Source organism: Lissotriton helveticus, chromosome 10, assembly GCF_964261635.1.
Source record: "Lissotriton helveticus chromosome 10, aLisHel1.1, whole genome shotgun sequence".
Taxonomy (NCBI): Eukaryota; Metazoa; Chordata; class Amphibia; order Caudata; family Salamandridae; genus Lissotriton; species Lissotriton helveticus.
In genome coordinates this window covers 1,187,260,358-1,187,272,862 of record NC_136071.1, presented here as the reverse complement: position 1 = coordinate 1,187,272,862, position 12,505 = coordinate 1,187,260,358, and the positions used below count along the sequence as shown (strand labels likewise).

At 45.6% G+C, this 12,505-nt stretch overlaps 1 protein-coding gene across 1 annotated transcript in view; it reads right to left on the bottom strand.

Annotated features, from left to right (window-relative positions):
• Positions 1 to 12,505, bottom strand: part of LOC144784203 (vomeronasal type-2 receptor 26-like) — a 163,316-nt gene that overhangs the window by 102,327 nt on the left and 48,484 nt on the right. Inside the window, exon 4 of the mRNA XM_078662861.1 lies at positions 2,923 to 3,046. Within this exon, the coding sequence (XP_078518987.1) occupies positions 2,923 to 3,046 (124 nt within the window). The remainder of the gene's footprint in view (positions 1 to 2,922; positions 3,047 to 12,505) is intronic.

Here is a 12,505-nt window from a genome sequence, read left to right as displayed (position 1 = left end):
CCACTCCCCTTTTTGTACTTATAGCTACCCAGGTCCCCCAGTGACTAGTTTGGGTATACCCATTCACTATAACGAGTATCTCCAAGGGCCTGAAACTGAGCTGGCCTCCTGTTAAGAAGTCTCAGGGACTGCAAAAACTTCACCAACCTCTGGGTACTGCTCCTGGAACTGCTGTTTCAATTGCCACAGACAAGAGGGAACAGCGACTGACTCTGTCACCGACTCCGTCACTGGCCTTGTGTCCTGAAGGCACCGCAGGCCACACCGCCTCGCCCTGCACCGCAAGCCTTGGTCTCACCAATGCCGTCTGCACGATCGACACCAAGCCGCTGCCTGCACCGCATCGAGAGGACACCGCGACCCGCACCGCCTCGCTTCACTTTGCTGGCTTGGTCTCACCGTCATGATCGCCGCTGGCTCGACACTTATGACTGCCTCGTCCCGCACAGCTGTCCGGCTCCGCCAGTGCCAGTTCCTGTCAACCGGCTCTGTCACTTGCATTGGAACCTGCCAGCACCACATTGAGCACCGTCTTGCCAATGCCATCAACACAAACGTCACCGAGCTGATGCCTGCACCGCATCGAGACAACACCGTGCCCTGCACCACTTCCACTTTGCACCATAACCGTGACAGATGCCACAACCGGCTCTGTCACCTGCACCACAATCTGCCAGCACTGCATCGAGCACCGTCTTGCCCTGCACCGCAAGCCTTGGTCTTACCGACGCCGTCTGGACGATTGCCACTGAGCCGCTGCTCGCACCGCATCGAGCGGACACTGCACCGTGCACAGCTTCCACTTTGCAACGCAACGGTGACGGATGCCAAGACCGACTTGCACCTCTGTGTGAGCAGCACTAAGAAAGGTACTTTTGACGAGTCTGTCCACCCTGTTGCTGGCCCGTACCGACGCGGTCAGCTGAAACTGCGAGACTCTGATGTTTTCAACATCGCGGTAGGATCGAACCAAGCTACCGACTCGTACGAACTGTGTTTTCAAAGTATCTTTGCAATTTAAAGACATCTTGTGAATTAAATATTTATAAAGTACTGTATTGTGGATTTTTATTGTATTTAGTCTTGTCTTGAGTATATATAAATATTGGATAGTTTTCTAAACTGGTGTGGTGTCCTTTCGTAGTGCTTACACTGTATTACTGTTGGTTATGTGCATATGCTGTACACACTGCCACTGAGATAAGCCTGACTGCTCGTGCCAACCTACCAAGGGGGTGAGCAGGGGTTATTTTAGGAGTATAACTCCCTTATCTTGACTTGGAAGAAGGGTCCCTACTTGGACAAAGGTGCAAGCCCTTGCCAACTAGGGACTCCCATTTCTAACAGTCTGTATAAGGACCTGCCTCTGCTAAAGTGGATAGGGGGTTGTTGAAGTATCAGTTGTTGGCCATTTGTGATGCTGGGCTTACTCCAGGTTGAGCTGGAATACATTTACAACTGCTTCATGGCCTTTATGGCTATGGTAACTACAGAAGTGCAGTTTGTGAATACCAATGGGCTTACTCTTTTGGGGGTTGAATGTTTGAACCTTCCTAAACCTCTCCTTAACTAATTTGCAAAAAACGTTATTTTACCACGAGCAGTGACTAAAGCTATCCATTAAGATATGGTGATGTTGCTCTGTCCTCTATTGCTGGCGTACCTTATGCTGCCTTGTGCCAATTACACCCTTACACCATAGGGTGAGGGTGATTGAGTTATGTCAAGTAACACATTTATATTAAAAGTGTATACTTCCAGCACAAAATTCAAAGTTTGATAAAGTTACCACTTTGTATGCGTAATATATGTTGCAGCATACATGCAAATTAGAAATATTTTCTCCAACTTTACTCCTGCCTTGAGGATGCCTAATTGTTTGATGGCTATCCCTTTCTATTAAAGTTAGTAGATAGGGATTGGTGTCAACATCCATGGGTGAGTGCATGGAAACATCCATGTACTACCCATGGTATGCCTCCATGGAGTAAACTAGCTCATAGTGCAACTTTGTGCTACATAGGGTTACTGTCCAACTCAATTCAGGAACTGCACTGGAAAGTAAGCCTAAAAATAATACTTTGCATCAGGTTTGCACCAATTTTCTAATGCAAACCAGGAACAAACTCTTATTACATCCGCCTGTAATCATAACACAATGATTGTTATTAAAATAGTATTGCTGGCTAAAGGAGTCCTCTTTCCCAACCTTACAATGACAAAAGATTGAGGGGAATATGCCTTTCTATTTGCATGCAGCACTTTGATGCCGCTTCAAAAAGAAAAGGGTTTCTGAAACAAAAGAAATCCCCACTAAGATATCTCCAGAAAATACTAATCTGTGTGCTGCATGTCACACATGATTTGCAGCAGGTATATTAACACTCCAAGCTACTATTTCATGAGTCAAAACGGTGACTAGCTAAATAGCAGATCTCTCCCTGTAGTGCTTTAACCACCAGAGGTATCATGCCATTGCAATTATCCCCTGGAAAATTCTGTGCATGCAAAAGATCTCTGCAGGCTGCTCCTATATCGGTTCAGCCTGCCATGCAGGGGATGCACCCTTGATCTTGGACCTGGCACGAGGACGTCGGTCACACTACCCGAAAGCCAGCATTAGTTGGGAGTAGGTAGGGAGAGAGAGCAAAGAGAGAGAGAGAAAGGGATTGAGGTGCAGTTTAGTTGATGACAATAGACTAGTTCTGGCTTTGGGAGATCCTAAAATAATGGTATAATTCTGTTCAAATAATTTTATTTCCATGTTTCGGCCACTGAGAAAATATGTAAACTACATAAATACAAACTACGAAGGCGATTCACAAAGGTAACTTACACTTGTGAGTAATTTACATATGCAAGTCTTCTCCTTTGAGTCTGTGGAAAGGACCATTGGTTGGCATGCAGTGTTTTATCACCTACCACTCTTGTTGGTAATCTCTCCTTCTGAGCAGAGGGCACAGGCATAGCAGCAGATGGGTTGCCCCTCCAGAGGGACCTTCCTGTACCCAGGAGGACAGCTCTCACTGCACACAGAGCGAGGGACCTGGAGAGGAGGCGAAGAAGGGCATGTGTGAGAAATTAACTGGGGAAGAGGCAAATGTCAGTTGTGACATTATCACACAAGCAGCAGATTGAAAGCCAAATTGTATCTATATATTCATATAAGAGATAAGAGGAGGATGAGATAAAGGGCAGCTGTCATATCATTAGTGTGAGCGATATTTGAAGGAAGAGATGTGGGGCACATGTGATTGCATCAGTGCTAGGGATCCAGGAAAAACAGATTTGGGGCACATGTCATAGCATCAGTGTGATGGACCCAGAGAGTGAGAGATGTGGGCTCATGTCAAAGCATCAGTGTGAGGGATCCAGGGAGTGAGAGATGCAGGGCACATGTGATTAAATCAGTGCGAGGGATCCATGGATGAAGACATGGTGGAGTTGTGATACCATCAGTGTGAGGGGTCCAGGGAGGAACAGATGTGGGCAGATGTTTTGCATCAGTCAGTGTAAGGGGTCCAGGGAGTGCATGATGCTGGGCACATGTGTTTGCATCAGTGCAAGGGATCCATGGAGGAACAGATGCAGGCCAGTCTGTGACCATATCAGTTCACTGGATCCACGGTTGAAGAAATGTGGGGCAGAAGTGATCACATTAGAATGAGAAATCCAGGGAGGAAATACCAAAGGGCACATGATATTACAGAGCAAGGGGCTTGTGGAGAACGAGACACAAGGTACATGCCCTATTAATACAGAGCAAGGAGTTCTGAGGACAATGAGGTAAAGAGACTGGGTGCACTCAACAGACTACACAGAGTGTCCAATCCTCAGACCTAATTGATTGTGTAAAATTACTTTAAAAATAAGATTTTATTCTGATTAAACAAACTTGTTTATGGGCATTGAAAAGATTTTTCTGACTCATTCCCACGTTTTAAATGGTGGAGATTTACAAAAGTCCTGAGCAGGAATAAATCCATTTCCAGAGTAAAAGTGTGCAGGAAACAACTCCAGTATTGGTGAAAATGCAGATGAAGTGGTTCTCAGCAGTAGTGCAACATTTGCTTTCTAGGAGTACTTCTGAAAATGTTTAGGAATTCTCCCTCCCAAAAAAGGGGAACCTTGTTGGATTATATTTATATTTTAATTTGTGGATGTGACAGTCATAGAACAAGAGCTTGGAGGGAGAAGAGACAAAGATAATCTGTCAACATATTAATAATAGGTATCTGCAATTCAATTAAATATGTATTTATTGTGTTATGGAATTCAGCAGAGTTCCACATAAAGAATACAGTAATTCATCCTCATCTTCAATACAACAATAGTAAAGTAAAAAAAACAAAAAACATGCCACTACAGTTGAAAGATAAATCGGTTCAACCATACAAAGGTATCACACGGGGATCTATAGGGCATCTCTCAGATGGCCTTAAACAGTGTAATTGACAAATTGAATACAAAACCTCATTCGCTGAGAATATTTACAACCTTATTAGGCACAAATACACAATAACAGTACTGAATACAATGCTCTACCATAAATATACTACAGGTACGCAAATAAATCAATTTAGGCAATACAATACAGTGATCTCTGCTGTAAAGAATGCTGTACACTCTGTTAAAAGGCATGGCTGTTATGATGAGCATAATAACATTTACTGTCCTCAGCAATTCAAATAAAAGGCAGAGGGTAATTACTGATATGATTACAAGATTTAAAATACATTTAAAACATTTTTATATTTCTGTGCAAGCCATTTCAGTTGGGGGGTACGAATAGACATTGGCGAGCCTCAACTGTCATAGTTATGTTATTCTTCAAAGAGAACAGTTTTAGAAATAATGACTTTCCATGTTCCAGTGATGGCTTGTAGCAGAAGCAGATGGAACCTTGATAACAGAATTATTCTGTTTACTTCGTGTCAGATTCCGTGATATATAGATTTGTTTTATTTTTTTGCAGATGCTCCCCACTTTTATAATTTCATTCCTTACATGCTGTGAACAAAACAGAAAGTCCCTTTTTCATCTCATTGCAATGAAGGATTTTTAACCCCTCCCATGCTGGTGACGGAACTGCTCCCTCACCAGCCTCGGTCGCGCTGTGCTGGTGACGGAGAGGTTCCATCATGGCCTGCTCGGCGCGCCTGCGCGGAACTGCTTTCGCGCCTGCGCTGAACGTTCCATTGAGCGGGTGGGGCCGTGACGGAACCGCTCCGTCACAAGCACGATTCAGAAAAGGGGATGGTGATGAACAGAGTGTCTGAATTAAGCAGACCACTCTTACCCAGTCCAAAGATCAGGGCTTGATCCATCACCGTTATTTAGCTCACTGCCCCATCCCAGCTCAGAACCTGGTTATATGCAAATTAGTCTGTCCCTGGCCCAGTGCATCATGGGAACAGGGCAGACCAAACTACCAAGCCAATTCTTCACCAGAAAGGAGACAAGCTACCGGGGACCGGTTTCTGGCATTTCAGCCTCGTCGGCCCGGCTTGCTTGAATCCTGATGGAGCAGTGAGCAAGGGACTCATGTCTGAGTATACCCTGCCACACCTGTAGTGGCCAAAAACGATTCAGAAAAGGGGGAGGTGATGAACAGAGAGTCTGAATTAAGCAGACCACTCTTACCCAGTCCAAAGATCAGGGCTTGATCCATCACCGTTATTTAGCTCACTGCCCCATCCCAGCTCAGAACCTGGCTATATGCAAATTAGTCTGTCCCTGGCCCAGTGCATCATGGGAACAGGGCAGACCAAACTACCAAGCCAATTCTTCACCAGAAATGAGACAAGCTACCAGGGACCGGTTTCTGGCATTTCAGCCTCGTTGGCCCGGCTTGCTTGAATCCTGATGGAGCAGTGAGCAAGGGACTCATGTCTGAGTATACCCTGCCACACCTGTAGTGGCCAAAACAATTCAGAAAAGGGGGTGGTGATGAACAGAGTGTCTGAATTAAGCAGACCACTCTTACCCAGTCCAAGGATCAGGGCTTGATCCATCACCGTTATTTAGCTCACTGCCCCATCCCAGCTCAGAACCTGGCTATATGCAAATTAGTCTGTCCCTGGCCCAGTGCATCATGGGAACAGGGCAGACCAAACTACCAAGCCAATTCTTCACCAGAAAGGAGACAAGCTACCGGGGACCGGTTTCTGGCATTTCAGCCTCGTCGGCCCGGCTTGCTTGAATCCTGATGGAGCAGTGAGCAAGGGACTCATGTCTGAGTATACCCTGCCACACCTGTAGTGGCCAAAAACGATTCAGAAAAGGGGGTGGTGATGAACAGAGTGTCTGAATTAAGCAGACCACTCTTACCCAGTCCAAAGATCAGGGCTTGATCCATCACCGTTATTTAGCTCACTGCCCCATCCCAGCTCAGAACCTGGCTATATGCAAATTAGTCTGTCCCTGGCCCAGTGCATCATGGGAACAGGGCAGACCAAACTACCAAGCCAATTCTTCACCAGAAAGGAGACAAGCTACCGGGGACCAGTTTCTGGCATTTCAGCCTCGTCGGCCCGGCTTGCTTGAATCCTGATGGAGCAGTGAGCAAGGGACTCATGTCTGAGTATACCCTGCCACACCTGTAGTGGCCAAAAACGATTCAGAAAAGGGAGAGGTGATGAACAGAGTGTCTGAATTAAGCAGACCACTCTTACCCAGTCCAAAGATCAGGGCTTGATCCATCACCGTTATTTAGCTCACTGCCCCATCCCAGCTCAGAACCTGGCTATATGCAAATTAGTCTGTCCCTGGCCCAGTGCATCATGGGAACAGGGCAGACCAAACTACCAAGCCAATTCTTCACCAGAAATGAGACAAGCTACCAGGGACCGGTTTCTGGCATTTCAGCCTCGTCGGCCCGGCTTGCTTGAATCCTGATGGAGCAGTGAGCAAGGGACTCATGTCTGAGTATACCCTGCCACACCTGTAGTGGCCAAAAACAATTCAGAAAAGGGGGTGGTGATGAACAGAGTGTCTGAATTAAGCAGACCACTCTTACCCAGTCCAAGGATCAGGGCTTGATCCATCACCGTTATTTAGCTCACTGCCCCATCCCAGCTCAGAACCTGGCTATATGCAAATTAGTCTGTCCCTGGCCCAGTGCATCATGGGAACAGGGCAGACCAAACTACCAAGCCAATTCTTCACCAGAAAGGAGACAAGCTACCGGGGACCGGTTGCTGGCATTTCAGCCTCGTCGGCCCGGCTTGCTTGAATCCTGATGGAGCAGTGAGCAAGGGACTCATGTCTGAGTATACCCTGCCACACCTGTAGTGGCCAAAAACGATTCAGAAAAGGGGGTGGTGATGAACAGAGTGTCTGAATTAAGCAGACCACTCTTACCCAGTCCAAAGATCAGGGCTTGATCCATCACCGTTATTTAGCTCACTGCCCCATCCCAGCTCAGAACCTGGCTATATGCAAATTAGTCTGTCCCTGGCCAAGTGCATCATGGGAACAGGGCAGACCAAACTACCAAGCCAATTCTTCACCAGAAAGGAGACAAGCTACCGGGGACCGGTTTCTGGCATTTCAGCCTCGTCGGCCTGGCTTGCTTGAATCCTGATGGAGCAGTGAGCAAGGGACTCATGTCTGAGTATACCCTGCCACACCTGTAGTGGCCAAAAACGATTCAGAAAAGGGGGTGGTGATGAACAAGCAAGCACAGCACGCCCGAGGCTCGTGACTGAGAGGTTCCGTCATGAGCATGGGAGCGCCGCGCGGCTCCTCCTCCCCCCTAGCGTTGACATTCCCCAGGGACCAATTGATGTTTTTACTGATGCTGCACCCCTTTGTTCTAAAAATCATGACTTTACTGTGAGATATGTTTGTTTTTAGACAGTGTTCTTTCGCATATTTCTCCAACACACAGAGGCGTCTATGCAGGCCTATCGGGGTTAAGTCCAGCAAAATAACATTGTCAGCATAAAGAAGACGATCAACAATTATCAAACCTAATTTAAATGGATCCCCCTTTGACAAACTCTACGAGGCAAATCATGAGTGTAGAGTGAGGAAAGAAGAGGCGCAAGCAGGCAGCCCTGCTTTAGACTATTATGCATCGCCACTTCACGGGACAAACCCTGGTTCCCTCCCATCAGGACCTGAGTCCAAGTAGAAGAGTTCAAGGCAATTATTAACCATCTGACGATGATCTGGAATCCCAAGCGCAGACAATGTTGTCCACAGCATTCCTCAGTCATTCCTGTTGAATGCTGTGGAGAAATCAATAAAGGCAGAATACATGGGTCTCCCCCTAGTCAAGGGATACTTTTGATCAGGGTTTGGAGGGCTGTGATATTATCAAGGGTATCACAATTCTTACCAAAGCCAGTCTGCTCAGCAGGTATGAGCTTACTGTTGAATACTTATGCCTGAAGGTGACATACTTTACTTTTGGGACAACATTTGCCTGTCGCATCCAGAAGGGCGATTTGTCTATAGCTGGCAGGAGAGGCGTTTGAATCCCTTTTATATAGGCTACCAAAATACTTCCCTTGCAAGAAGATGGAATATCACCGGACAGATAGCATTGCTGGAAGAGAGAACATAAAAAGGTAGCCCGTAAGGAGGTTTTCTGTTTAATGAGTGCTATCAGGAGTTCATCAGGGCCCATAGCACCTGAGGTTTTTGCACCCTTAATGCATCCCTCAATCTCCTCGCAGGAAGGGGGGCTGTATAGTTCCAGTGAACATTCTTCAACACTAAGCACAAACTGGCCACTGCGGCTTAAATATTTACGAGAATTAAATGAAGTAGCAGCTTCCCTCAGATTGATCCATTTCCAATCCTCCTCCTTCCTTTGTTAAGACACCTTCAGTCTAGGTCTCATACACTTAAGGAGCTTGATTTCCCCTCTACTTCAGAATCAAGGATAATTTACATTGTTTCCTTACTAGGGAGTTTATTTCACAATTCATCTTTTTTAAAGCTCAAGGGATCTTAATCAGTGACTTGACACTTTTATCTCTATCTCTACTCCCAAATGTTTGAAAAAAGGTCAACTGCTTTTCAAACCAGGAGACAGGGTCATCTAATGAAAAGCCAGAGGGGCCCAGGCTTTCTGTGTAAATACTATGGCCCGGGTTTCTTATGGTGTCCCATGACCAGAAAGTGCACCCATTAGATTTGTTGTAGGGTGCACTGTCTTTCTCCAGAGTTCCAGGAATCTAAATCAATAAACATTGAAAGAATACTATGGCCAATTAAACCAGTCCTCAAAACCTCCAATTGTGTACACACTACAAACATTTGTTAGGATATCACCATATAATTGATTAGGGATTGCACTTGAGTGGAGTGAAAAATGTATGAAAAGTCTTTGAAAAAACTGCCATTTAAAAACATTTATTTGTGTTATTCAGGCTTTCCAGTAAAAGTAAACTCTGCCTGTCTGATCTAACCTTTTCAGATGAAACACCATCAGAATGCACCACACCTCTTCAATTTGGTGAAACTAAAGGTCATGCAGGCGAAATTTGAAACCTTACAGTTGATGTTTCCCACAATAATTAACCAAACGGCATTGATCCAGAATACTAATGCTAGGAACAAATGAAAGCATGGAATCAATTAAAATATCATATGAGACTTCCCAAGGGGGATATGTATGTTTACAAGCAAAAAGGATGATGACAGCCCTTCATTCTCATTAGACAGTGCTAACTTTAAGCACTGGCAACGATTAGAGTGATGAGCAAATACATTTGTATTCCAGTTAATGTCATTACTAATAGGTATATGCAGCACTCAATGTCCTATTCATTGTCTCCTGCATATTCAGCATTAAATGCTTCTAAATCAAATAGGCAATCCTGTGGATCAATGTGGCTTCTGACAGTCTGTAAATGCCAGCCTGCTCAGCATCCTGGATGTTATTGTAGTCTGCTGTTCAAGAAGTTGGAGTCCTCTCTGCAGATGCTGCCATGAACCTCATGATGCTGCTGTGGTGGAAGTGACTGCGCTATGGCCCAGATTTACAATAACTTTGTATTGTCGTTGCACCACTTTTTTGATGGAGCTGCGACACAAAATGTTAGTTGATATTTGCTAAGCCACTCATTGTCCGGTCACCTTACGTGGTTTGGTAAACTAAATGTAGAACAATAACGCCCTTGTGCTGCGTTGCGTTACACTGCACCTGGGTGGCATTCCATGGGTGGAGTATAGGTGCTCCGAAGCACCCACCTATGGATTTTGGCATATTCCAGATTTACTCCTGTTAAAAATGCTACACCTTCCTCAGTGAGGTGTAATAAGTGGAATTATGATCATCTCTCCTCCCTACTTCCTCTTCCTATGCGTGATGCATTCTCCATCACAAATAGGAAGTTGAAATTTCATTGCAAGATTGTTTTGTGCAGGAAGGTATACCTTTTCTGCACATAAAACAACTGTGCCCCTAATGCAGGCTTTCTTGCAGCATGGTACAAGGATGCCAGTGTTGGGGCTTTGAAGCACTTTGAGGGAGCTGAAGAGCACCATATATTAGTAGATCTGGCGATATATGGAGCCACATAGAATTCTCTGCACTGACACAAGTAGACTGACGATTGCTTCAATTTCCAGATTTCTAATGTCACCGTGGATCTGGCCTAGTAAAAGCAATAGCAGTTTAGGAAATGGCAAAGTGCCGGCCCCTCCAAAAATAGAGCGTCATGTTGATGGGAGTAAACCCACTCATGGTTTTAATGTTCTTTTGTCTTTTAACCATTTTGTGAATAATGAATTGTGAGATTGTATGTCCTATCTGATATAGCACTTTATCACAAATTTTCACATCTCACAACTTGGAGGAAAGTAGCCCATTGACACAAGCCAGCCAATGTTCTAGAAAGCCATTATGGCAGAATCAGGATTGTCAATTTTGGCACTTGTGATCCTAAATTTTAACTCCATGTTGTGTAACACTATGTAGAACTATGCTTACCAATACCCTCAACCAATTATTTTGATTATTCCTTTATGTTATAATGCATTTAATGAGCACTTGCACACTCTGTGGTCCAAAATGTCTTGTTAAACATGTATCAAGCCACGCAGTTACCATGTTTTTAATCTTATAGTGTTATTCATATTTGGATTTTAGCTTCTATGATAATGAGCTTTTTATCAATGTATAAATGTTTCAGATCTCTGATGACGTTCATTATGATTTTGAATTTATGGTTTTTTAATGTATGTTGTACTTTTATGATCCTGGAGATCGAAATAAAGTTATCTTGACGATGATGATGGTGATTTTTTCTTGAGAAACAAAAAGTCAATGGCCCTGGAATTTAAGGATTTTTTTCTGTTGGACATGGCCCTTCTTAGGGGATATTAACCCAAAACTTTTTGCTTTTTCCTGCTAGCTTTTTCTGTATCTTTCTGTCTGAGCTTAGGACTCTGGGCACCTTCCCCTGTACTGCAGACGGAAGAATTGCGAATCCTTCCTGCACGTACCAGGAAGTGGTGTGTATGTGGTTGGTATGCATAACCCATAAAGATGTACCTCACATACCCATAGCAGGTACAACACTAGCTGCTAGTGGGACTTAGCACTGAGTGTGCCACTCACTGGATAGCCTGTCAACCATGTATTGGGCCTGCCATCGCCCCTGCTTAGGTTGACATCACTCACACCTCAACCAGTTCTGAGTGGGCCTTCTAATACAACGAGGACCCCCCCCCCAAGGGAAGCCCTGAGGAGCGTGAGAGTGGGCTGGCTGAAAGCAGGGTGGGACAGATGGCTGTCCTCCGTACAGGTAGTGAGGAGCACTCATACAGGTTTTCCCCTGTCTTGGAGTTTGAATCCCCACGGTGTACTCCTGAGGTGTTGCCAATGCTCTTTTGTGGCCTTAGGCCCCGGGCACGTTCTCACCCTACAGTCAATGTGAAAGTGCGAGTGCCTTCCTACACGTGTAAGGAAGTGGCACCGGCACGATGTTCTGAGACTTGGGCCAGTCAGCCATAGCAGACCCATGTGTGTACGCTTGTCATTGAGGGCCTGGGCGTGTGCACGGGGCCTGGTGCTGGTTTGAATACGTGTCCAGTCTGCCACTTACATAGGTATCTAGCCTTCCATCACCAATGTGTGCATACCTATGACAACGAAGTTCCAAGACCCGGGTCAGGCCTGCAGTTGCCAACCTGTGTGTGCTCACTTGCACCCATAGTGTTAGTGACTACTTCTACGGCCTGCCATCGCAGGCCTGTGTGAGCACACTAGCCCTGTAGTGGGTAAACCGTTGTCTGGCCTGCCATTGCATACTTGTGCATGCGCCCAGGCACCTATGGTGCTAGGGGCTATGTGTCCTGAATGCCCTTGCATTCTTGGGTGTCAGACTCGCATCTGGTATGTGCGCGCTTGCACTGATGGTGCTAGGGACTACATATCCGGTCTGTCTTGCAGACTTATGTGTGTGCGCTTGCACCTATGCTGCTCATGACTATGTGTCCAAACTGCTCCTGCAGTCTTGTGCATGGGCACCTGCACCCATGGTGG